The 27,856-nt window shown below is 45.1% G+C and overlaps 2 protein-coding genes across 2 annotated transcripts; both read right to left on the bottom strand.

Annotated features, from left to right (window-relative positions):
* Positions 1 to 6,898: 6,898 nt before the first annotated feature.
* Positions 6,899 to 11,801, bottom strand: LOC123434226. Its single transcript, XM_045115500.1, has 2 exons — positions 11,171 to 11,801; positions 6,899 to 7,417 (listed from the first exon to the last, which is right to left on the bottom strand). Exons 1-2 carry the CDS (start codon positions 11,696 to 11,698, stop codon positions 7,085 to 7,087), a joined length of 861 nt encoding a protein of 286 aa, XP_044971435.1. The 5' UTR covers positions 11,699 to 11,801; the 3' UTR covers positions 6,899 to 7,084.
* Positions 11,802 to 12,060: 259 nt separating this feature from the next.
* Positions 12,061 to 16,124, bottom strand: LOC123434210 (SH3 domain-containing protein 2-like). Its single transcript, XM_045115499.1, has 10 exons — positions 15,767 to 16,124; positions 15,526 to 15,639; positions 15,354 to 15,423; positions 15,127 to 15,278; positions 14,151 to 14,252; positions 13,233 to 13,433; positions 13,072 to 13,134; positions 12,824 to 12,979; positions 12,650 to 12,724; positions 12,061 to 12,485 (listed from the first exon to the last, which is right to left on the bottom strand). Exons 1-10 carry the CDS (start codon positions 15,824 to 15,826, stop codon positions 12,369 to 12,371), a joined length of 1,110 nt encoding a protein of 369 aa, XP_044971434.1. The 5' UTR covers positions 15,827 to 16,124; the 3' UTR covers positions 12,061 to 12,368.
* Positions 16,125 to 27,856: the final 11,732 nt, after the last annotated feature.

Here is a 27,856-nt window from a genome sequence, read left to right as displayed (position 1 = left end):
AAACAACTAACAACAACTAGCATGGCAGCAAGGAGCACTAGGACAAGAAGACACAAAATGGCATCTCACACACTATTTCAGACTTTGTGAAAATTACACCTCATGAAAGTGCAGTTTACGACCTGAAGCAATATTGACAGCAGCAAAACCTATAGCTACAGGATTCCAAATGGCATGAAAATTTACAGCGTGCTAGAGAAACACAAGGGGTACAACTAACTCTATTGGACCAACCTCAAAAGAGCTACAGATCACAAGATGCAAGCAAGACAAGACAGCAACAAAATAATAACAGATCCGAAACTTAGAAACATTTCAGCTCCTCTAAAACAGCACTATTTCTAGCAACTTGAGGGCAATCAAACCACACCTAAACATGCTTTTCTATTGTAACTAAAAATACCAGGAGCTAGACAAAACATCCAAGAACAACTTCCCAGTTGACAACTAATTCAAACGAGGCACGGAATAAATCCTACGAAATAAACAAGAGGGCAACATAGCAAAATATCTCGCGAACTAACTTTCTCAAAAGCTAAAACTAATTGGACAGAAAAATCCAATGGATTTTTCTACCCCGGAAACATATAAAATATGTGGGGTTTGCAACACAAAATAATGCCGCACATAAATACGAGAAAATAACCTATACGCGGGAAAATAAATTACCGGCAAATCCCTACACGTAAAAAAATACAAATGACCGCTCTAAAATACATGGCATATGGGTCCCTAGAGCATGAACATTTTATCTACGGTGTTCGAATAACCGGACATGCACGAGAATTAAAACGGGATAAAAGATACTAGGACAGCACGCTAAACTAGGCATTCGACACGTCAAACTACGTCACACATGCATGCAAGTGGTAAATTCGTAATCTACGCGAGATTCTACACAAAATCCATATCTAAATCATCGCGATCCGACTTACGGAATGAAATTTACGGGCAAAATAATATTCGTCTACATTTCTGGAATTAAATTAATTCCAAAAATTCCTAAAAAGAAATTAAACTACCGGGCCTACTCGGGTGTAAAATAACTAACAACCCACCTAGGCGCAAAATAGAAAAGCTGGGGGTGGTCACCTTGGGCCGGCCCGACCGGGGAAAAGAGGCCGAGGCGCTGGCTTCTGGGCCGAGGGCGAAGTGGGCCTCGGGAGGCGGTGCGGTGAGGAGGCCGTGAGGACCTGGCGTGCCTGGGCCGGGGCGCTTGCTGGGCCGAGGGAACCAGCGGTCGCGGCCTGGTGGAGCTGGACCGGCTCGGGCAGCGCAGCCCAGGAGCGAACACGAGGCACTGTCCTCGTTTGCCCCAAGCTCGAGCACGACACGAAGCCATGGCGGCTGGCCGGCGGGAGTCCGCAGGGCGGTGGGGCGGCACGACGAGGAGGACCTCTCCTGGACCGGATCCGGCCGGCGGGAGGCGAGGCTCGGCGCGGGAGCAGGGTGCACGGGACCGGAGCTGCGCGTGGCTTTGGCGGCACACCGAGGAGGTTCCCGGTGAGGCTGGGTCCCGGCGATCCTCTGGTAGGCTCGGGAAAAACTCCGGCCGGCGGTGGCTCCGGTCAGGCGCGGCGAGCCGAACAGGAGAGGCCGGCGGCGAGATCCTGCTCGCGGCGGGGCTTGGGGAGCCTAGGCGGCGCGCGGGCGAGGGCAGGAGACGCGGGGCGCACGGGTGCACGGGAGGCGGCGGCTGGCGGCGGTTGGGCGGCGGCGCGCCGGATGGGCTTGGCCGGGCCCGATCTGGGCCTGGCGGGCCGGCGGCGCCAGGGAGGAGAGAGGAGGAGGGTTGGTTGCGCTAGGGTTAGGTTTTGCACGGATTTCGAGGTGGAGGAGGGGGCTGTCCTAAAAATATGATGGAAGGGGGGTATTTATAGAGAAAAGAGGGGCTCGGTTAACCGGAATCGCGTTCCGGATCCAACCGCGGGGTCGGATTCGGACGATTCCGAACGCGGGTATGGGTACGCGGCCGTGTAGAGGGGATACCCGGAGACGAGAGGGAAAACGGGCGGCGCGGCAACGAATTTTAAAACACCGACAGACGTCCGACGGTAGCCCGAATACGGTGCCGCTACGGTCGACCGTTCGGGTACCAGACGAACTCCGATCGCGACGAATTTCGACAGGCGGCCTAGCTATAACTAATCACGATCGCATGCCGAGTTTCACCTCGATCAGAGAAAGTTTAATGCACACTTTAAAAACAGGGTTTCGACAGTGCCGCGGGCCCGTGCGTGTGCGGTCAGGCTCGGAACGAACAACGACGAACGCGAAGAGAAGCGGCAACTAATAACGGATGCAAGTTTGAAAACTGGCGGCAACGGAGATGCCGATGCCATGCAGATGATGCGCAGGATGCGATGATGACACGACAAATAAAATAAGCCACACAACGAAAACGGAAAGAGAGGGGAATCTTCTGGAACGTCGGCATCGGGCTGTCACACTTAGTCATCACATCGGTGAACTGTTGTGCGGTCGGAACATGAAGAACACGGACGTGACCAAGGGCGACCTGTTCGCGCACAAAGTGGATATCAAGCTCGATGTGCTTCGTTCGGCGATGATGAACAGGGTTGGCAGAAAGATACACAACAGAGACGTTGTCACAGTAGACAACCGTAGCCTTGGTGACACCGTGATGTAACTCATGTAGAAGTTGTCGAAGCAAGGAACACTCGGCAACTGCGTTAGCCACTACTTGGTACTCGGCCTCAGCGCTAGAGCGCGAGACGGTGGGTTGTCGTTTGGACGACCATGAGACTAGTGAAGGACCAACACAGACGCGGTAGTTGGACGTGGAGCGTCGTGTATCAGGACAGCAGGCCCAATCAGCATCAGAATAGACCACCAGATTCAAAGAGGGAGACACCGTGAGTGTGAGTCCGAGGGACATCGTGCCACGGATATACGGAGAATCCGTTTCGCGAGTGTCCAGTGGGAATCACGAGGAGCGTGCATATGGAGGCACACCTGCTGCACAGCATACTATAAGTCTGGTCTGGTGAGTGTCAGATACTAAAGAGCACAAACAATGGAGCGATAGAATGGAGCATCTGATGCAAGTGAACCCTCCTGAACGGAAACCTTGGCCTTCGTGTCAATAGGAGTAGCGACAGGATGACAGTTGAGCATACCAGCGCGCTCAAGTAGCTCATGCACATACTTCTGTTGATGGAGAAAGAAGCTGTCAGGTCGAGGAACAATCTCAATGCCAAGGAAGTAATGAAGAGCACCCAAATCCTTGATGACAAACTTGTTACACAGCCGCAGAGTAATCTGCTGAAGAAGAGCTACACGGGAGGCCGTGAGGATGATATCATCGACATATAGTAGCAAGTAGGCAGTCGTGTCGCCGTGGTGGAGAACAAACAAGGAGGCGTCCGAGCGAGTAACACAGAAGCACAGTGTCTATAGAAAACATGCGATACACTCGTACCAAGCACATGGAGCTTGCTTAAGGCCGTGGAGAGATCGGGACAGCAAGCACACATGACTAGGATGAGTGACATCGATGAAACCAGTGGGTTGCTCACAGTAAACCTGCTCAGCAAGGTGACCGTGAAGGAAGGTGTTGGAGACATCCATCTGATGAACGGGCCAGCCACGAGAGACCGCTAACTGGAGAATTGTGCGGATCGTGCCTGGTTTGACAACCGGCGCAAACGTATCGGTGAAGTCAACACCAGCTCGCTGACGGAAACCGCGGACTACTCAGCGAGCCTTGTAGCGCTCAAGAGTGCCATCTGAGCGGGTGTTATGGAGAAAGACCCACTTGTCGCTGATGACATTGGCGCGAGGAGGCCGCGGAACCAAAGTCCAGGTGCGGTTCCGCTGAAGGGCGTCAAACTCTTCCTACATCGCAGCGAACCAGTGAGGATCAGGGAGGGCTGCCCGCACGAAAACAGGAAGTGGTAACGGCTCAGAGATGGATGTTGCAAGAAGGTACTCGTCGTTGGAGTACCGCGGGCTTGGTCGGTGGACACCGGCCCTAGCCCGCTTCAGGGGGGCGACTGTGAAGGGGTCGGCTGCCAGAGGGCTGACTGATGGGTGGCCGGCTGCCGAGGGGTCGGCTGATGGGTGGCTGCTGTAGAGTGGCCGGCTGCAGAGGGGCCGTTCGCGGAGTGGCCGGCTGTAGAGGGACCGGCCGCGGAGGGGCCGACTGTAGATGTGTCGGCTGTAGAGGAGCCGGTAGCAGAGGGGCCGACAGTGGATGAGTCGGCCGACCCGGAGTCCGAATCCATGGTTGTCGAAGAAGTGTGGTCGGCAGTCCGGTCCACAGGGCGAGTAGCGCCGAAACCTGGCGGTGGTCCAAGGGCCAACCGAGACCGTCCACCAGAGGGGGGTCTCGAAGGGCCACCGATGGCCGGCGATGATGCGACAGCTGCAGGTACGTGCTGAAATGGAATCACCTTCTCAACAAAGTAAACGTGCCGCAAGGTGAAGACACGGTGGGAGACGGGATTATAACAGTGGTATCCTTTGGTGTTGGGTGGGTAGCCAAGGAAGATGCAGGCGACGGAGGGAGGGGCAAGCTTATGGGGTGCGGTAGCGGCGATGCTAGGGTAGCAGAGATAGTTGAAGATGCAAAGCTCATCATAAGAGGGTGGTGAACCAAAGAGAAGATGGTGAGGTGCAAAATTGTCGCGAGTACGACAAGGTCAAATGTTCAGCAGTCTTCTTCACCGTCGGCGCATTTGGAAGCTTCGAGAGGGGGGCACGTGTAACCGCGGGCGTCGGCACGCAGTCACCCGCCGAGGTCATCCATGGTGCCATCAAAAGGCTGCGCGCGAGACCGGTGCTCGAAGGAGCTTCGGCGGAGACGAGCCCAAAGCTCGCCGAGCTAGGGTTTGCGCCGGCGCTTGCGGCGGCGCCGACGGCTGCGGAGGGATCACGGTTGTAGGAGTGGGTGAGGGGGATGTCGGCGCGGTTGTCCATCGGGCGGTTTCGACAGCGGCGGCGCGGCAGGGCGGGGCGGGAGCGGAGTGGCAGCGCGGGCGCCCGAGTGTGCAGCCCACGGTAGCGGGTGCACGAAATATGGGGCGCGCGATGCCGTTTAGCCCCGCACTGAACCATTTATGTTGCGCGCGCGTTTTTTACGCCTTCGCTGGAACGCCCAAAGCGGCTGCGCGCGCAATAAACCCGCTTTTTCCAGCGAGACGCTTATATAGTGTTGTTGTTGAAGATGCTCTAAAGATCAGTACACATGTGACACGTTGCTTTATATTTGTCAAAAAAACTACGTCCAAACAGTATAAATTGTGACGAAAAATTTAGAAACGATGTGAGTCACAATTCATTTATATGGAACAAAGTCTTGAAACTTTTATGCGTGGGCTGACCGTTCGGCTTCAAGCATCCAAGTACAACAAAACAAAAGTCAAATGTAGCAGCAGGAGCTCTCATCAACAACCATGAATTGGACGGTTGGTGCAATGACATGTCCACATCAACAAGAGGCGTATAAGACTCAAAGATGCGGATAACGGTGCCCCAAAGGTGTTGGGAGTTTCAAAAGATTATGTGTCGATTTACTTAAAGAAAAAGAACACTGCGGTAGGCTCAGTCAGTCAAGAAGAACAGAAATGGGCAAACGGGCAACCAGTCTAGTGTGAAATCATGAAAGAAATCGGGAAATTAAGTGCTTCACTTTCTCGCAAGGAAATTAACACTGCCCAGTACTCCCTTCGTTCCTAAATATATGTCTTTTTAGAAATTTCACTAAAAGACTACTTCCTCCGTCTTAAAATTCTTGTCTTAGGTTTGTCTAGAAATGGATGTATCAAAATACTAAAACATGACTAGATACATTCATATCTAGACAAATCTAAAACAAGAATTTTGAAACGGAGGGAGTATATACGAAGCAAAATGAATAAATTTACACGTTATGTTTATATACATTCATACGTAGTCTTGTAGTGCAATATATTTAAGAACGGACGAAGTAGTTGTTCATCTCGTCTCAAGTGCACATTATCTTGTTTGTTTGTTTTTTTTTTGGAAACAGACAAGAGCAGATGATCTGAAGATGTAAAGCAAATGGTAAGGGCTCGGGCAATATGGATTTTTTTTTTTCATCTCCCAGGCCACGAGAACATGAAACAAGTACCATTGCTACAGAAGTTGCAAACGCTGGGGCCTGACAGAACAAAGTTCTAACAGAAAGAAAAGCAGATTTTTTTTAAGAGAAATGACCTTAGAGTGAGAGCAAAGTGCTAACAGACACAAAGGCAGATAAAACTGAGAGAAATGGACGCGGCGTTTCGGCTCTCAGGTGCATCTGCACCCGCACCGAAGAAAAAATCAAAACAAATACTAAACAAATTTAAAAAATTCCAATTTTTTTATGTGATAGATATTTTAATGCGTGACGTTCGCTTTAAATTTCAAGTTATTTGAACATCTGAGCATCTATCGGCAAAAAAAACAAAATTTAGGTCTGTGAAAAAGGTTGATTGTTCACAATTTTTTTGACCCGATTTATCTTTTTTGCCGAGAGCTGCTCGGATGTCCAAATAACTTAAAATTTGGAATGAACCTCACGCATCAAAATATCTACCACACAAAAAGAATTTGGAATTTTTTGGATTTTTTAGTATTATTTTAGATTTTTTTCGTGAGAGGGATCGGCTCAGAAAGTTTCTCAGAGAAATGCTACTATTCTGTGATTGAAGGGCCATAATAAAAGGATGGGAGGGTGAAGGTTTATGGTGAACCACAAAACTTGCTGGATTAGGTGAGCTGCGCACATCATTTGGTCGTCACGGATTTCAAATTCATGTACTCCTTCAATAAAGAAATATAAGAAGGTTTAAATCATTAAAGTAATGATCTAAACGCTCTTATATTTATTTTTTACAGAGGGAGTAGATCGTACGAACTTCCAACCGAATGAAAGGGAATCACAACAAATTGAAGTGGTGTTAGTGTTAGCCTGTCTTTGTGGCTGATGAGACTTGGAATCATGGTTTACTAGCACAAACTAAACACTAATGTCCATTATACAACTACTAGTTGGTCTAAAATTTACATGATTCCTCCAAACAATAAGAAAAACAATCTGTTATTTTCAGTGCTGCTACCCTCGGCTGTATGACGACCCCTTGGATGCTACCGGTCTTCGCTTCTGTTGAGTCCTAAATGTCGACCCAGATTTTACGAACCTCCTGCCTGCGCTGTTGTTCCTAGGACGTTCTTCAAATGCATTTTCAGATTTTCCAAACCTCGGATTGTTTCTTGCATACTCTTCCCTGTTTCTAGCAACTTCTTCCCTCTTTTTCATCTTGCTGGAGCTAGGCCTATATAGAATAACTGAGCGGCCAATTTGGTCGACAGCAATGGATCCGGTTGACTCCTCAAGTTGTCGTATCACATCAGGTAGTTCTCCAGGGCAATTCCCATGAATTTTTAGCTGTTGTTGAATGGAATCATGGTGAACAACATAATAACCGAGGAATTAGACTGAAGAAAGAGGGACACTAAGACACAAAAAGGGATTAAGATGCACCAAAACATACGGTTCCATTGATGCTGTTCCATACACACACGAAATGGATAGAAGGAACTTTTTTGTGCAAGCTATCCCAAGTATTAGACTCGGATACAAGGACACAGCTACCCAATTCCAACAAAGGCATGGCTTCCAACTTGGCTAGGTTAGAATACAGAACTTTAGAGATATCCAAAGTAAGCTAATTACAACATGCAGTTTGATTTATCAATCATATTGAATCATAAAGGTTAGACTGCTTATTTAACACAAAGTTCCTGAAAGATAGGCTTGCGATAAATTTGTCATGTAAGGATGATTAGATGTTTTAATAAAACTATATATTACTGGTAGGATTGATATAATAGACTGAATCTTCTGCATGCAAACAAAATCAGTATTCAGCCAAACAGAATATAGATAGGTTATTCACAAATTCACCCAGTCCAACTAACTAAAATAACAAAGTTAGAGCAACTCTCGCAGACCACATAAACTGGTCAAACCCGTAAAAAAACGAGGTGTTTACAGTTTTGGTCGGAATAGCAGACCCCATAAAACTTGTTCGAACCCTTAAACTTTTTAAGGGGCACGGTAAAACCATCCGCGAAAACCTTATATGTACAGTTTTGAAGTAAATATACAACTCAACCCGTAAACCGGTCAAACCTCATCGGAGCAGACGCGCCGCCGCGGAACTGGCCGGAATGTACCTGGAACTCACCGGAATCCATCGCCGCACGTCGGAAAAAGCTGCTGCACGCCGGAATTTGCCACTGCCAGTCCGAATTGCGACCGGTTCGACCTCCACTGCCGAGGCGAGACCGTCCACGGGCAGGGCGGAGCAGACCACCGGTGGCCCGAATAAGGGCGGGGCGGCACCGGAGAAGAGCGAGGCAAGGGTGGGGGAGCTCGCGCGGCCACGTCATGGAACGCGCGCGCGGCGGCGGGCAGTGTCGGGTTTAAATCGAGGACGGGTGGGCGCGCCAGGGAGCGCGCGGTCTGGGCGGGCGTCGCAGGGCTCCTCCACTGCATACGTGGCCCGAAATGGGCGGCGCCAAGGCGAGCCGGGGCGCCAGGGCGAGGCACGCCGTGGCCGGAGACGGACTCGCTGGGACGGGAGGAAAAAAGAAAAAAAAAATGGGCTATAGTGGGATACAATTTTATTTACGGGGTTTGTTCTGTACGGGCCAATTTCACACCGTAAAAACGGTTTACAATACCCCTTATACGCGTTTTTAAGGGTTGACTTTTACGGAGTCTGCTAGAGATGCTCTTAATGATAGTTGGCCACACCAATTCAACCTGCAATCTATTATTCATCTCAAAACAGTAAGACTAGCAATAACCCTATATTTGGATTGGTCTACCTAGTTACCAAGAGTTACCACGAGGGCATACATGCTGGGCACAATCTTCAAGAATACAATCGAACCATTTTCTGTCATAACAATGTTTTTTTCCCACAAACTTACCTTGGACTACTTCTCTTCTTATAGACTACCAGAATCTACCTCCTAACCTACCATTTCAAAATGCTACAAATACCTATCTGGTTGCGGAGCAAAAATCATTTCCAAAGGAGGAAGGCTGGTTCTACTTTCATCAGCACTTGATTCTCTTGCTATTTACTAGTATGTTGGTTTTCTCTCTCCAGGAGAAAGTGATCAAGGCTATCGACGCTATTAAACATGCCTTCTTCTAGGGTGCTGATGGCACATGCACTGATGCTAAATGTTTAATTGCCTGGAAAAATGTTTGCAAACCTAAACAAAATGGTGGTTTAGGCATAAAAAATCTTCATATCCAAAATAATTGCCTTATGATTTTTTCCTTCAAAATCCTTTCCAATGAGGTTCTTCCTTGGATCACTTGGTGCCACTCCCAACACCCAAACTCCATGACCGTCCCCCAGGGACAACCTTCCTTCCTCGATAAAATTATAAACACAGTTACGCTCCAAAATATCTCCTTCCGTTTTTTAAAGGTCACTGCAAGCCCGCCTGAACATTTTCATTAGCCGATCATGCGGCGAAACATCAGCAATACAAGGGTTAGCAAGCCCATGCCAGAGGGAGGCAGGGGGGCGACCGTACAGGCAGAAAAACTACGGAAAAGCAGCGAAGTTTTGACCCCAGGATTGAAGGATCAATTTGCAGATGGGACGCGAGCATCTCCAGCGCCAGAACATGACATCCGCAGTGATGTTGCAAGCAACCGCAGCAGGGGGCATGCGCTGGTCACGAAATACCTTGGTATTCTGGCTCTTCCAGAAGATCCCCTTTCTCATCACAAACTGCAGTTCCACTACGTTCTTTTGGCATGACACCTGGGTACTACACCAACCAACCGACGAAGCCTTCCCTAACCTATACACCCACTCCTTATGCACTGATGTTCTGGTCTCCATGATCTTGAAACTCGGATTGCAACCTAAACTGCGGAATCACCTTACCTTGGTGGCATCAAACGAGTTAGAAGTCTTGTTGCTTCCGATGCAGTATTTTAAGTTCAACGAAGAGCCAGATTAACGCTTTCTCAACCAGGCCATGGCTTCTCCTCCAATATTTCATAAGACCTAATCATGCATGAGGACAGAGAGGTTGACTATGCCGATCTCATTTAGCGCAGCGGGGCTCCTAATAAGGTGAAAATCTTCGGATGGGTCCTATTTTGCGGCTGTCTAAACACCAAGGAAAACACGTTCTGCGAAAATATCTCCCCCAACAGCTACTGCCCGCGGTGTGGCCACTACTCCAAAGACTCAGCTCACCTCTTCATCGACAGTCCGAAATCCATGCAGATTTGGGAACAACTGGGAATCGCTCCAGGATCTTCAAACCAGGACCTCTGGAATGCCCGGGCACCCCAACAATTAGATGGCTCATCCGACCAGAGGTGCTCCTCTCCATTCTATGAAAGATTTGGGACTCAAGGAATGCATAGGAACATAGATGGTCCTAGCTGACTTTCTTTTATGGACTCATTGGTTCTAGCTGATATTACCCTGGACATCTAGCTGCTGTCGTAGGTGTGCTATCTACAAGGACTGTATTGATCTCCTTAGTGATTTTGGGAAAGTCATCTTTGAGCATTATCCACGAGGAGCCAATGTAGTGGCTGGAGAATCCCCCTAGTTTTACTGTGCCTTTCCTCATGGATAATGTAACTATGGTTTATGAACTGAGCTAAGGACATCGGTTGTTATGCACCTAATAACGAACGAAACCCTATTGTGAGTCTATGACATTAATCCACACTTCCGGGCGAATACATTAGTAGCATGGTAGTTGCTATACTGAAATCATACGCAATTTTCTACTTCCTCCGTTCCTAAATATAAGTGTTTTAAGAGGTTTCACTTCCTCCGTTCCTAAATATAAGTGTTTTAAGAGGTTTCACTAAGGGAACTACATACGGATGTATATAGACATACTTTAGAGTATAGATTCACTCATTTTGTTTCGTATTTAGCCCTCTAGTGAAATCTTTAAAAAGACTTACATATACTCCCTCCGTCCGGAAATACTTGCCCTAGAGATGAATGTATCTAGACTTATTTTAGTTATAGATACATCCATTATATCCATTTCTAGGACAAGTATTTCCGGACGGAGGGAGTAGTAACGGAGGGAGTAGCAGGCAACATTATCGTAAAGGAGAGAAGGGAGGCACCTTGAGGAGCTCGTTGGACTCAAGGTTGTCCGTGAAGGCGGTGACGAGGTTGGGCGTCACGCCGCCCTTCCCAACCTGCTGCGACTTGAGCTTCTTGCCGAGGCCGTGCGCGTACGAGGCGAGCTCCTTCCGCTCCTTCACGTCGAGCTTCGGCCGCGGCAGCCGCGGGAGCACGAAGGAGGGGGGCGCCTCCTCCTCCTGCTGCTCCTCCGTCGCTTCGAACTCTTCTTCGTCCGCCGCGGCCACCGCCTCGGACACGGCCGCTACGGCGAGGCCGTGGCCGGTGAGGAGGGAGCAGAGAGGGCGGTGGGGGGCGGAGAGGCGGAGGCGAGCGGACGGGACGGGAGGGGCAGGGAGGGACCGGAGGTGGGAGGAGAGGCGGGCGAGAGGGAGGCGGAGGAGGGCGACCGCCGCCGCCACGCTCGTCATGGTGTTCGACGGAATGCCGAGGAGGCGACGGACTCGGGAGGGGATAAGCAGGGGGTACTGCAGAGGCAGAGCGAGCGAGGTAGGAGATAAGCAACTCATCAGAACTCAAGGCTCGGGCCCCATCTGTCAGCGTCTGATCAAAGTTCTATGCCATTCAAACGAGAACACCACGCACATTTCCCGCTGGGTTGCCATACAAACACTACGATATGAGAAACACAAGAAGCTTCTAGCAAATTTAGTACTCCCTCCATCCAAAAATACTTGTGGAGGGAATGGATAATAATGAATGTATCTAGATGTATTTTATTTCTAAATATATCCATTATTATGACAAGTAAATCCAAACGGAGGAAGTACGTAACTGTTCAATTCCCGTTGAGAATTGGATTCGAAAAGGAATCTCCAGATCGAGAAGGGTATGGAATTTCTGATTTGTTTATAAGAAAAGCCTTTGGTGCTTTCAAACATTGATGGATTCCTCCCCTTGACATATATATATACTTTGGGTTCCCGCAAAAAAGAATTCTGGAAAAAATGGTCAAGTCAGTGTCATATTTGGGGGGAGGATGCAGATAACAACAGTGCACACGGCTAGCCATGAGGCACCAACAAGCCATCCATCAGGCACATGTCTTCTTGACAAAAAGAACATATATAGAACAAAAGGAATTTCCACGAGCTCTTCACTGATCAACGTCTTTGGAGGCGAAAGAACATTATAATGCACATTGTACAACGCCAAGGACATGTATGGCTCAATGAACTTCTAGAAGACCTGGGCGACTTTGCTCGCCAGTACACGGTCCCGCTTTTCGATGAACTCGGAAGGGAACCAACCAGCTTTCCCCCTGCACTCACCTTCAGCCCATCCATTGTTTGACACCTGATTAAGCAAGTTATAAGCCCAAGGACCGCAACAAGGAGAAGACACTAACAAGATTCAGCAAGTGATAAGCATTCGAGCTGCAGACAGCAGAGTTGCTGCTACCAGCAAAGAGCCTAGTAGCAGAGTGTTGCACATGGGAACATGTTGTACAAGACAAGTACCTTCCGGACCACTATGTAGTCACCGGTTGCCAGGTTGAGCTCAGTTTCAGTCTCAGCTCGGTATGACTGGATCGCCTGACGAAAAGATGGACATGTATAGCGATTAAGAAGAAAGTCCCAACAGACATAACAATAATAGGCTAGTTCATTATGATGAAAGTAATAATTGGTTACCTCAGCCAGGAAGTGCTCCACTGTCTCCACCAATTCGGCAACTGTTGGAGTCCTCATGAATATACCGTTAACTTCTTCATATGAAGGTGGCGGTGGCATAGAGTTCTCAATGACTGGAGGAGGTGCTCCTTCAATTCTTTGGCGCTCAGCTACCATCTGCAAAATAAATAGTTCAGAATCATGATAACAAAACAAATATCTTTCTCGGCAATGTGCAAGTTTGTTTGCTGTGTAAGTGTGATTAGTACCTCTCTTTCAAGTTGATCTAGAATCTGTAGGACCCTTTGGTGGTAACTTCTCTCAGATTCAACCTTCATTCAAGTAAGCAAGTGTCATTCGAAGCAATAGTAGAGATTAAGGCAAAGAAGGAAATGATCAAGCGACCCAACTAAACAAAGATTAAATATACCATCGCGATAAGTCGTTGTAATGTCAGCCTTTGTTGTTGGGCTTCAACAGCAGTCATTGCTGCAACAGCTTCTTTGCCTAGAGTCCCCATATTTGATTTTAACTCTTGCAGCTTCGACTCAGCAGCCTCTAACCTTGAAATCATATCACCATTTCCAGATGTCTCTCTTAATTTCATCTGGCGCTTTGAAACTTCAATAGCCTGCAGAACGCATGGATATCTCGCTAAGTGCCTTGTAGCAACAAGAAAAAGAATGTGGCATAACATGACAGAGTGATGTTCAAATGAACAGTGGGAAGAAACTGATAGGAAACACAGATGGCCAAGAAACATTTCGAAAGTCCATTTATGGGGAAGTGATGTACTGATGTATATTTTCATTTACAAGGCAACTTCGCATTGCAAACCAAATAAAATAATTATCTGCTAGAACAATCGCAACTCCCTGCACAATTGCTTAATTAAGTCAAGCATCTCACCTATTTCTTCTGCTCCCTGTGTACCCAAGAAATGCAATTCAACTGAAAATAAACTGATTTACTTTAAGTTGTCGGACTTTAGCACAAAATAAATAGAACATGAGATGCTGATCTGTTTAAATGGCGGAATGACTTCTATTATGGCTTTGCATGAAACATACAAACAGTGACTTGCATGAGGTGGTGCTCCACATTATTTTCCTCGTAAAACATTTGTGGACTTAGTGAAATAGATATGCCATTTTTTCAGCAAAGAAGATTTTCAAATCATCTGACATTATGTTTCACAAGGTACATCTTCTAAGTAATACCATAATTTCTCCAAGCCATGTTATTGTATATATTTCAAACTGTCCACAGTAACTTAGAAATGAATGTTTCTAAAGCCATTGGAAGCAAGAGATGACTACAATCATATGATATTCCATAGTGAAGTAACCTGTGCTTCAGCTTCTTGACGCATTCTGTCATATCTTTGGGCAAGGTGACGAGCATCTTCCAAAGGAGCTCCCATCACCATAGCCCTCAGTGGCTCTGCAACCTGAAAATATTGGCCAAGTCACAAATATGCAAGTTGAGTAATACGTACAAATGAACAGGGTTGCAAGGATGTTATAAGTAATAACATTCGTAGCAGAATAAGGTAGTTATTACTTATTAGCCCGCACATGGTAATGGATAATTAAGTCTTAATAACAGTTTTGATAGATGTGAGGATTTGCACGAACAAAAGAAAAGCATCAAGACATAATATCACCAACAGAGAACACGGGTCAAAAAGAAAAGTCCAGTTCCTCTCTATTTTCTCACTATTCTATCTTCTATTTAGCATTTTCCTATTTTAGAAGGAAAAATAAGATGTTCGGAGGAAGGTTCTGAAACTAACAGCTCCGCTCGAGGTCTACATTCGGTGGAAACCTCAGTTTCACAAATAACAGAAAAGGTGGATGGAGATCATTTAGGACAGACCCAGTGCTCGAAGCTCCCACGCCAGGTGTGGTCTGGGGGGAGAATTACATGAGGCAAGCCTTACCCCTGCACAGTGTAATGCAGAGAGGCGGCGTCGAACCCAGGACCTCTTGGCACAAGTGGAGAGTACTTCACCACTGCACCAGGCCACTGACAAATTATACTAGCATATATTTCTTAATTACTACCCTACCAGTGCAATAAGTAACGGGAAAAAAGTAAGATGACAGTGTTTTTGTTCCCACGTGACTTAAATACAAACACTGAAATGGTGACGAGTCATGACAAAAATCAGATCATCAGCCCGTTGGCAATTACCACTAGTCATGTCTACTGAAATAAAAACAGAACCAACATGTAACGCATCATAACAAACTTTACATTCTACATACATAATCCCCTGTGTTTTTATAGGTTACGGAGCTGAAACCAAAAAGGGACAATACCTGGGTGCCAAACGCTTTCAGCAGGTTTCCCCGCTCCTTCTCCATCAACGATCGTGCCTTCGCGAAACTCAACGCCGCCCTCGAGAGTGTACTCCCACTGGTACAGGTATTCTCAACACCATACTTCTTGCCATCTTCACATAACTTATTGCCTGTGAAACCGTAACACGGATTACGTGCCAAATTCACAATTGGTTATGCGTTGCAGCAACCAGCAGGAACATTACCTAATTCGACTTGCTTCGAGCCTGTGACGATGTAGCCCTCGACCCCACGAACTATATCCCTTTGGAAGTGCTGCAATGTAAGTGGAAGAAATGACCAATCTGTAAGCAAAAAAAGATAGGAGGGGCGAAGCATTACGAACTGGGAGGAAACCGTATGTTGTTGGTCCTGTACCTTGGCGGCGCGCGTGGAGATGTAGAGCTTCTCGAGCTTCGAGTGCTGCTGCGCCTCGCCCTCGTCCGCGAACACGCTGTCCGCGTACCCGCCCCCGAACTGCTTCAGCACGGCCTGCGACAGACACGGGGGCGCCGTTCAGGACCTAGCGGCAGAACACGAGATCTGGAGGGGGTCCTCGTGCCACATCCGAAGGGATGAACGGACACGAATCCTTAGCGGGCGGTTCCGCGGTGCTCACCTGCTGCTGCCGGGCGACCTGCTCTCGGAGCTTGGATGCCTGCTTCCGGATGGCCTCCATTGGCCTCCGCCGCCGCCGCTGATGGCCCCCTGTACGACGAGGAGGTCGTCACCGAGGTCGGAGAGGCGTTTGGTGTGGAGAAATGGAGACGGAGAGGGGTCCGGTCGGTGGAATGGGAGGGGAGATCTGAATCGGAGGATGGTGGTGGTGGCTTGAGGCTTCCGCTGCTCCGGTCCGGCCTGCTCCGTTACCCTTTCTCTTTCCCCCTTTCTTTTGTTCTCGTCGTTGTGATTATTGAACGGTGAGATGACCGAACGGGGCACGAGTAGCTTGGTTTCTCAACGAGTACTAGCTTGGTTTCTCAACTGTACCTCGTGGAGTGAGAGGCTGTATTTATGTTTTTCTATTATAATAATATTATTGATTATTGAACGAGGGATTCCGGCAAGGTTTATAACAGGTTTAAAAAAGTTGCAATATTCATCAAACACGTGGTATATTAGACATGCGACCACACGTCACATGTGGCATATTCAGAAGGCAGCTCATGCGATCATGTATGGACGAACAGAAGAACTGTTCACATGTCATGGCGCAGCTATTTCATGCCGCACACTTAACAACTACTAGTCATCCCTACCTCATGCGTGCGGCACAAAGTAAATCTACGCACACATCTTGACGCAGCTACTTTAGTTATGTAGGGAGTGGCAACTTTAATTGTCCGGAGATGACAACTTTGGTTGTAAAGCATGGCCATTTTTTTATTTTGATTAACTGTAGTTGTCATGTCAAATTAAAGATAATTGTCACATCTGATAAAACCATAATTGCGATATGTAACTAACTACTTCTCATGTATGGTTAAACAATACTCCCTCCGTTCCTAAATATAAGTCTTTGTAGAGATTTCACTAGTGGACTACATACGGATGTATATAGACATACTTTAGAGTATAGATTCAATCATTTTGCTTCGTATGTCGACCCTTAGTGAAATCCCTTGAAAGACTTATATTTAGGAACGGAGGGAGTAGTTGTCATGTGTGATTAACTAGTTGTCACATATGGTCCAACCATGACTCCAATATATGATCAATCATAGTTGTCATATGTGATTACCTGGTTGCCACATACCATCTAGCAACGTACGAGCACCGTGTGGGTGAAGAGCAGTTCACCCACACGTGTGTGGACTGGGTTGTGACTGTGTGGACGGGAGCCGATTCACCCACACGCAAAGCTAGCAAACGCACGCTGCGGTCAGTGTGGGCGAGCGCTCTAACCCCCATACAACACGCTATGTCTACGTGACATCGAAATTTCAACAGATTCCTTCAGCATTCTTTCAAAACATAACAGATAAAGATCAATGTGTATGGATGAAATACAGATATACCATACGTGTGAGCGTTATCATTTGAATAAAAATGAGATCATTCAGAATTAGGCTTTTAAGCCTTATTGAGCACTCTGTGCCAACCAAAGATTTAATGTAGGTGGGCTAGCTTTCTTGTTTATGTTCCTAACCACCTAGCCAACACAATGACACTCTACCTTACATTTTTTTAAAGTTGGTCCCAATTCCCTTAACATGTAAAGTGTCTACATCAAAGCCCCACTAAGCAATGTATTTAAGTCTTCCCTTTCATTAAGCCATGCAAAATCTGTCACATAAGTGAGTCATGCATTTAACTTATAGATTACAACTATTTTTGCATTAGTCTATGCATGTAACCTGCCACATCATATATTCATGTTAGTCATCCTTCATCTTTTTGTTCGAAATGACATTTTTAACTATAATTCATGTTCTATTTTTAAACACTTTCTTTTATTGATTTTCAAGTTCATACTTTTTTGTTAGATTTAGCAATTATTTACGTATTTTTTAATAAAGCTACCACAACAACGTGCTAGGAGAGAGTCATCCTCACTACCCATGTCCATTTTTTTCTTAATGAAGAAGAAACCTGCGTGGACAACTCCAAAAAAAATTAAACTCACATTATGTTACATATGTTTCAAAACTATTTTACAACAATATACTAATCAAATATAATAAATATTATATATTTATTTTTCATGCTCATATTGTTAACTGTAATATCATGTTTCACATAAGCAAGTATCTTCTAAACATATTGCCAACAGTTCCCGCAGCAACGCGCGGGAAGTTTTCTAGTTCTCATAACAACAGGTTTACATTTAGTTCTCCTTTGGGTCAAAAGAAAAGTGAAGGAAACATGTGGAAATAGAAAAAAAATCTATGGCGGCACTCTTCAAGTCTTTCTCCCAAAGGAATATTTCGAAGGAAAAAATGGCCCTTTGGGTCTCCTGTTCAGAGGAAAAACATGGTTTTATAATCTATTTGGATCTCCTTTTCAAATTTCTACGGACAAAGAAGGTGATTGAGATCCTTAGTGGCATAACAATATGTTAATTATACCTTTCCTTGTGGTTTGACTTTGTTTATTAGTATTTCTTGTTTTTCATATCTGTGAAACCAAATATCCAAGTTTGTATATTCCTATGTTTTTTCAATTCTCTGCTTTACTGATGCATTCCTACCCAGTTCATGCGGGGTTTTCATGTCCTACATTTTTAAAATCGTGTGAACCAAAGAGGCCTTATTGTAGGGAATTACATAGGGATTCAGGACATGAGTTTTCACAAACACCTTTGTCTACAACCAGCTATATTCTTTGCACACATGTGAGCAGACACATTTGCACTTTTATGACTAAAACTGAAATCTTAGGGAAAAAGTAGATTTAAAACACCTAAATTTTAAACCAACTAGCATCAACTACAAGATGTAATCAACACTACTAGCAATCCACATGTAATCAACACCACAGGAACTCTTTGATAATCATCTGTTGGGGAACGTTGCATGGGAAACCAAAAAAAATCCTACGCACACGAAGACCTATCATGGTGATGATCATCTACGAGAGGGAGATCGGATCTACATACCCTTGTAGATCGCTAAGCGAGAAGCATTAAGAAACGCGGTTGATGTAGTGGAACGTCTTCGCGATCCAAATCGTCGCCGTCCCACGATCCGTCCCCATCTAGCACCAAATGGATGACACCTCCATGTTCAGCACACGTACAGTTCAATGACGATCTCCGCCTTCTTGATCCAGCAAGAGAGATGGGGAAGTAGATGAGTTCTCCGGCAGCGTGACAGCGCGACGGTGATGGTGGTGATCTATTCCTACACGGCTTCGCCTAAGCACCGCAGAAATCTGATCTAGAGGAAGAACTACAAACTAGAGGAGAGGGTTGCACGTGGCTGAAATTGTATCTCAAAAACTCTAAAACCTCTAGTATATATAGGAGGAAGGAGGGTGTAAGTGCATCTAGTGCCCCTTAGTGATTTTGGTGGTTTGAAGACTTATAGGTTAAGTATCTAATGTGTTTATAAGTGTACACAGGATCTATAAGTCATTGAGGAGTTTGAGATATTTGAAGAATATCGACCCCTAAAAATATATGTCTTCAGTTGAAGAAATTGGTGTGAAGCTGAAGAAATGAATCACGAGGAATCTGCGATGAAATTGATATTCCTCATGAAGATATTGATATTGAGAAGATCGGTGGTTCCTGAAGAAAATCATTTTGAAGAAATTGAAGCGTGAAGATTTACGTTTTCTATTTTACTTTCTTCGCATTTGATGAATAGGAACACCGTACTGTTAAAGGGGGTCAAAGTAACACTATGGAATGAATTTCCTCATGATGCTCAACCCAAGTCAAATCCTACCAAAAGCCTCAAGTGAGGAATATGAGTGACATGAGGACTCTCACAGTTGAGGGTCCCGACCGTTTCGATAACCACGCCAAGTCACTGGTCTTATCCACTCCAACGGTCATATTATTTAAGGGCATTAGTGTCAAATCATGTCGGGATGCTCCCAGGCTATAAATAGCCGCCCCCACAACCACTAGTTGGTTGGCTGCTCCGTTAGAAACTGACACTTGTCATAAGAGCAACCCAAATTCCTCAGAGCCTTCGAGAGTAAATCATCAGTGAGGAAATACACCACCCACCGAAACCACAAACCAAACCTAGTGATTGAGCATCACTGAAGAAGTTGTTCCTGTGTGGGACTGAAGCCTTTTACCTTTGAGGACTGTGCATCCTCCAGACGGTTAGGCGTCATGGTCTAGAGCAATCCAGCAGTCAATTGTGGATCGCCGGGTGACCGAGTTTGTGAGGGTTTGGAAGTCTGCCCTAAAGACTTACCACGAGTGTTGGGCGAGGACTGTGTGTCCTTAGCTCAAGGAGAATACGGTAGGGACTGTGTGTCCCGGGATTGGGTGTCCGTTGGTTTCAATACCAAGCCGTTCCAAACCAGTTGTACAACTGTCACAGCAGTTGGAACTGGGTCATCAACAACAGTCTTCACCAAGAATCGGGTTCTAGTTCCTCAACTCTTTAAATTCTCTGTATTATGTGTTGATGACATTCACTGTGACTGTTTGAAGAATTTGCTGAAGACTTTCTCTGAATTTCCTCAACCCCAAATTCTTCACTTGAGTTAATCATCATCTGTATTCTGCTTGCCTGCTTACTGTGCAATCTGTTTTCACAATCTTCACTCTGTAATACTGTTGTTGTGAACGTTTGCACGACTGATCCTTAATTGTTTCCGCTGTAAGTTAGTCATCAGTGAGGAATTTCCTCAAAAGGAATTTCCTCAGTGATGAAATTCTAAAAATCTCCTATTCACCCCCCCCCTCTAGTCAATATAACGCACTTTCAATTGGTATCAGAGCAAGGTACTCCCTTGTTCTGTGTGATTTTGGTTTAACCACCTGGAGTTTTAGTTATGTCGACTGCATGCATGTTTAAGGTGACTGCAGCATGTCCTACTTACGAGGGAAAGAACTTTCCCTTCTGGAAGAACAAAATGCAAATGCATCTACAAGCTATAGACAATGATCTCTGGTGTATTGTGGAAAATGGTGTCCCCATCATTTCTGCCAGTGTCACTGCAGCTGATGTGAAGAAATTCAAGCAACTCGATTCTCAAGCGAAGAACATCATCTGTGGTCATCTGAGCCCTCGCCAATTTGGAAGAGTAAGTGTCTTAGGCTCTGCAACACTGATCTGGGAGAGACTGTGCAAGGTAAATGAAGGAGTATCAACCCAACGTGACTCTCGTGTTGATATTCTTCGCAATCTCTTCAATCGCTTCAAGAGAAATGACAATGAAAGCTGCCAAGACACCTTTGATCGCCTCACTGACATATCAAATGAACTGCAAGCACTCGGAGCTCGAGACATCACTGATCACGAAGTTGTGAAGAAACTGTTGAGATCTTTGGATTCTTCATTTGACACTCTAGTTCTGATGATTCAAGAAAGACCAGACTACAATATGCTAGATCCAGCTGATATCCTTGAAAGGCTAAATACTCATGAATTCCAGCTAGAAGAAAAGAGAGATCTATATGGACAAAGCTATTCCAGACCACGTGCACTGAAGGCAAGAGCAATTTCCTCATCTGAAGAAGAAGACACAGATGACAGCAGTTGTGACCCTGAAGAATTTGGTTAGGAGCTTGCAATGCTTGTGAGGAAATTCCAGAGATTTACACGACGAGGCCAGTTCGGTAAATCATCAAGAAGAGACATGAGGAAATCAGAATCTGCATCTGAGGACTACAAGAAACGGACCTGTCACAAGTGCAAGAAATCAGGTCATTACATTGTTGATTGTCCCCGCTGGGGAAAGGAATCAAAGAAGAAGAAATACAAGGATGACAGTTCTGATGACTCAAAGAAGAAGAAGAAATCTTCAAAATCCTCATTTTCAAAGTCCTCCTCACACAAGAAGACTAGCTTCAGAAAGGCCAGGGCACTTATTGGCAAGGAAATGGATTCCGAGGCAGAATCAGAGGAATGTGATGAAGAAGAAGGCTCTGGAGAAGACTCAGAATCCGGATAGGCTAGTCTTGCACTAGCAACAAATTTCGTCAGCAAGTCAATCTTCAATCTTGAAGAAAATGAGTGCACCATCCATACTGATGACTATGCTGATGACTTCGCTCCAACCTATTGCTTCATGGCAAAAGGTTCAAAGGTATCAAATAATGCCTCCTCCTCTGATTCAAGTGACTGTGAACATGATGATTACAAAAAAACCCAGTTACAGTAAACTTGCCATCATTGCCACTAAACAACAAACTGCTCTGGAAAAGCTTCAAAAACTGCTAGACAAAAGTGATGATCTGTTGAATGATGAAATGAATCTTAATCAAATCCTCGCTGATGACATGAAAAAATTTCAGTCTAGATTTGATAATCTTCAGGATAGTCATGATACACTCCTCACTGATCATGAGAAGCTTTCCTACGAATTCCTTCCAAGAAAGCTTGATCTTGAGAAGCTGAGGATGTCTCATGATGATCTTCGTATGGAAAATGATTCATTACTAGCTCAACAGATTAGCGCTAGTCAAGTTGAATTTATTCCTCCATGTCTTAAATGCATTGAACGTGAAACTGCTAATTCTTCACCAGAATCATCAAATGCTACAAATTCTTCAACTGCACCTGTTGTGTCTATTTCCTCACTTGAGGAAAACACAAATGTTACTGATGAAAATGCAGGGTTGAAGGAATTGTATGTGACAGGCATGTACAAAAGCCTCAAAGGACACCAAACCCTTTGTGATGTGCTCAAAAAGCAGATCTTGAACAGGAACCCGAGGAAAGAAGGAATTGCCTTTGAGAGGAAATTAAATGCTGATGGAACTTATTGGAAACCTGAGCAGTATCCAAAACCTCATGGGTTGATGCTACTGGGCCTCCTTTTGATCCATCTAATCTAACTGGATTTTCATGTGAATCATCCTATTCCTCGGATGAGTCATTTGATTCCAACTATAAACTGTTCAAAAATCAATCTGGTGAAGTATTTGCTCGATATGTTGGAACTAACTGCAGGAATGGCCCTCCTTTGAGGAAAATCTGGGTTCCCAAAAGTTGTCTTGAAAATCTTCAAGTGAATGTCCTCATGACACCACCTCTGAAGAATTTGAACCCCAGATCCAATTCCTCAGGAGGACCAAAGTCTTCAAAAGGATCAAAATCCTCAACTGGTCAAAACTATGCTCGTACCCGTGCTTATGCGTCTAACATGCAGGGAAACTACAAGGAATATGATTATGAGTGCTACTCCTCAAATCATTATGTTCATAAATCCTCAAACCAGTTCTCTGCATACTCATATGAGTACTTTAACCCCCCTACTGTTAAGAGAAGTGTATTAGCTTCAATGCCACCTTTCTCATATGGTGCTCGCAGGATGATGAACGCTTTGCCACCCCTTCAGATGTGGGTGGTGAAGAAATCAAACTAATCACTTCTGCAGGTCAGGTCTCCAGATGAAAATCATCATTTGAAGAATTTGCTGGAGACCTGAGGAAATGCTTGATAGGACGCAAGCTAATGATTGATGAAATAGAAATATTTCACACGTCCTTACATTTCTGTTATGATGAAATCGCTGAACTGATGAAATTAGTATCATATTCTTCAAATCTGAAGCATATGAGATGGTAAGCTGTACTAATTCATCTGCAGGATGACAAACCCAAAAATACTGAGTGGGTTCTCGATAGTGGCTGCACACATCACATGGCTGGTGATAAAAGCCTACTGATGAATATGCCACTAACTCCATCACCTCTGAAGCAAATCACATATGCTGATAAAGGTAAAAGCAAGGTATTGGGACTTGGCAAAGTAGCTATTTCCAAGGATAGGCATATGGACAAAGTGATGCTTGTTGAATCCCTTGGTTTTAACCTCATGTCAGTCTCGATGCTTTGTGATCTTGATATGATTGTTATCTTTGGTAGATATAGATGTGTAGTCATCATGGAATCTGACAGATCCAAAGTCTTCGAAGGTGTAAGAAGAGGGGATTTGTACATTGTTGACTTCTCTACAGGTCCTCAACCAGCCACTTGCTTACTAGCAAAAACCTCAGAAGGATGGCTGTGGCATCGAAGACTAGGTCATGCAGGCATGAGGAATTTGCACACACTTGCAAAGAAGAAGCATGTCATTGTCATCGAATCAGTCAAATTCCTCAAGGATCATCTCTGCGGTGCTTGTGAATCTGGGAAAATGACCAGATCCAAGCATCCCTCCAAAACCATCATGACCACTACACGTCCATTTGAATTGCTTCATATGGATTTATTTGGACCTACTCACTATGCAACACTAACCAATGCAGCATCTCTATATGGCTTTGTCATAGTTGATGATTATTCCAGATACACTTGGGTGCATATTATAGTGTATAAAGCTGAAGTGCAGGAAATCTTCAAACGATTTTCTTCAAGGGCCTCGACGAACTTCGGCATCAAGATCAAACATATCAGGAGTGATAATGGAACCGAGTTCAAAAACACTGGTCTTGATGACTATCTTGATGAACTTGGTATTACTCACGAATTGTCTGCTCCTTATACTCCTCAGCAGAATGGTGTCGTCGAAAGAAAAAACAGAACTCTGGTTGAAATGTCAAGAACTATGCTTGAAGAATATCAGACTCCTCGTCGCTTCTGGCCTGAAGCAATCAACACCGGATGTCATATCATCAACAGGGTATATCTTCACAAATTCCTCAAGAAAACCTCATATGAACTCCTCACTGACAAGAAACCCAATGTAAGTTATTTCAAAGTCTTCGGTGCAAAATGCTGGATTAGAGATCCTCATCATAGCTCAAAATTTGCACCTAAGGCACATGAAGGTTTTATGCTCGGTTATGGAAAGGACTCGCACACCTACAGAGTCTTCAACAACTACCACAACAAAGTTGTTCAGACTGTAGATGTGCGGTTCGATGAAACTAATGGCTCGCAAAGAGAGCAATTGCCTTCTGATCCAGATAAGCTGTCTCCTGAGGAAGCAATAAAGCTTAAGCCTACTGAAGATATTGTCCCCACTGAGGAAATTGGTGAAGAAACGATCCCCATCGCTGATGAAAACCAAGAAGATGCTCCTGAGGAAATTGCAACAACATCACTTCCTCAGCCCAGACAAAATCCTCAACCAGCTCATCCGAGGATTGCAAATGAAGTAGAACTTGACAAAATCCTCAACGACATCAACGCGCCAGGTCCTCTCACTCGCTCAAAAGCTTCACACTTAGTTAACTTTTGTGGGCATTTTTCCTTTGTATCCATCACAGAACCCTCAAAAGTAGCTGAGGCTTTTCTGGAACCGGAGTGGATCCAAGCCATGCAAGACGAACTTCTTCAATTCAAGTTGAATGACGTATGGGAGCTCGTCAAACGACCAAATCCTCGCAAGCATAACATCATCGGCACCAAGTGGATTTTCCGAAACAAGCAAGATGAGGACGGTCAAGTGGTGAGGAACAAGGCACGACTTGTAGTCCAAGGCTACACCCAGGTTGAAGGAATAGATTTTGATGAAACTTTTGCACCTGTTGATAGACTTGAAGCTATTCGAATTCTACTTGCTTATGCTAATCATCATAACATCACCTTATATCAAATGGATGTGAAAAGTGCATTCCTCAATGGTAAGCTTGAGGAAGAAGTATATGTTGCTCAGCCCCCAGGTTTTGAGGATCCAAAGAATCCAGACAAAGTCTTCAGACTCAAAAAGGCTCTGTATGGCCTCAAGCAAGCCCCTCGTGCATGGTATGATACATTGAAGGAATTCCTCATGAAGAAAGGCTTCAAACCTGGTTCACTCGATCCAACTCTTTTCACAAAATCTTATGATAATGAGCTGTTTGTATGTCAAATATATGTTGATGACATCATATTTGGTTGTACTGACAAAAGATACAGTGATGAATTTGCCTATATGATGAGTGAAGAATATCAGATGTCCATGATGGGGGAGCTGAAATTCTTCTTAGGTCTTCAAATTCGTCAACAAAGCAATGGAATCTTCATATCACAGGAGAAATACCTCAAGGATGTTCTGAGGAAATTCGACATGCACGAATGCAAAGGTGCCAAGACTCCAATGCCTACCAACGGTCACCTTGGCACTGATGAAAATGGTAAAGATTTCGATCAGCACGTATACCGTTCTATGATTGGCTCTTTATTGTATCTATGTGCATCTAGGCCAGATATAATGCTTAGTGTTTGCATGTGTGCACGTTTTCAAGCAAAACCGAAGGAATCACACCATAAGGCTGTGAAACATATTCTTCGATACTTAGCTCACACATCAACACTAGGATTATGGTATCCCAAGGGCTCCAATCTTCATCTGGTAGGGTATTCTGATTCAGACTATGCTGGTGACCGTGTGGATCGCAAGTCAACTTCTGGCACATGCCATTTCCTCGGAAGATCACTAGTTTGCTGGTCCTCAAAGAAGCAGAACTGCGTATCACTCTCCACTCCCGAAGCTGAGTACATTGCTGCTGGTTCTTGCTGTGCTCAATTACTATGGATGAAGCAAACCCTCAAGGACTACGGCATCAACATGAAGAATGTGCCTCTCTACTGTGAGAATGAGAGTGCTATCAAGATTGCATATAACCCAGTACAACACTCGAAGACCAAGCACATCCAGATTCGTCATCATTTTCTTCGGGACCATGTCCTCAAGGGCAATATCCTCATCGACCATGTGAAGACTGATGATCAACTGGCTGATATCTTCACTAAGCCCTTGGATGAGAAAATGTTTTGCAAGTTGCGATGTGAGCTAAATATCTTAGAGTCTTCAAATGTTTTGTAAAAACATGCACACATCCTAACACTTATGCAAAGTTGATGACTTAGATGTGCAACACATGATGAAACGATTTTCTTCAACCAATGAAGAAAGTCACTCTGAATGTGAAGAAATTAACGAAGAAATTGATTCTCAGGGCCCTACGACAATTGTACGCGGTGTCTGTAATCAACATTCTTATATGGTGGGTAACGCCACCGCCCAATGTGAAATTCCTCAAGTTGATTTTCTTCAAATGATCAATTTCCTCACAATGCATTTTTCTTCAAAACAGTTGTTCTTCATTGTGATGATCTATTACAAAATCTTCAAAAACACTTGATGACTTTCATTTGCCTAGGTAGACTATGATTTCTTGTCCTAAACAGCATTCACTTATTGCTATTTCTTCAAGTTGATGTTTCTGCTAAGTGAATGTGATCAGACCCTACTTTCCTTCTATGATATACTTATCCAGTCTATTCAATTCTTCATATGCGTTCTACTTGAAACTTTGTTCAAAATCCTCACTGCATCCTTGTCAACTGATGATTTTGTAACAAAAATCCTCAAATCTTCAAAAATTGTTTTCTTTAAAAAGAACAGTAACTGAACCCCACTTCCCACGATCGGATAACCACGATCTCCACTATCTCCACCGCATCGTACGGGAGCTACACGTGTCCTGCGGAGACGTAGAGGCAAGGGCTATTTGGTCCGAAACTTTCGCGCCAAACAGTAACTTTCGGGCTATAAATAGGTCCTTATCCCCCTCGGTATCTTCTTCTTCGCCTCATCGCTCTCCTGCCATCACACTCTCCATCGAACCCTAGCGCCACCGCTGGTTGTCTTGTCGCCGGCAAGGAAGAGCTTCACTGCCTCAACCTTTTCGCCGCCAGGATCACGCCGGAGTCGGAACATCTACGTCCGCCGCCGCCGTAGACGTCTTCTGCTGCCAAGTTAGGGTGCATTGGACACTCGACCGAAGAGCCTCTCCAACACTACTTTCTGTGTTCTTCGTTCGCACCTTCCAGGGTAAATATATCCCATTTTTACAGCACATTAGATCTAAAATTTTACCCCTTCTATGAGAAATCTGTTTTTCCTCAAGATACGATGTGCACATGATTCCTCAAACACTACCTATCACCGCAATCACTGATGAACTAGCTAAGCATCTAAGATTTTCACGAGATTCCTCAATTGTGCAAATTTTCGGATCTGTACAACTCTAGAACCCAAGAACAGTATGCTTAGGCAAATTCCTCAACCACTGGTTATATTCCTCAAACTGTCAAACTTTTTCATTTTCTTCAAATCTGAGAACGCATATGACCTCTCCAAAT

Source organism: Hordeum vulgare, chromosome 1H, assembly GCF_904849725.1.
Source record: "Hordeum vulgare subsp. vulgare chromosome 1H, MorexV3_pseudomolecules_assembly, whole genome shotgun sequence".
In the NCBI taxonomy this organism is placed as follows: domain Eukaryota; kingdom Viridiplantae; phylum Streptophyta; class Magnoliopsida; order Poales; family Poaceae; genus Hordeum; species Hordeum vulgare.
Note: the sequence above shows the minus strand (reverse complement) of the source record. Positions and strands in the feature narration are given on the sequence as shown.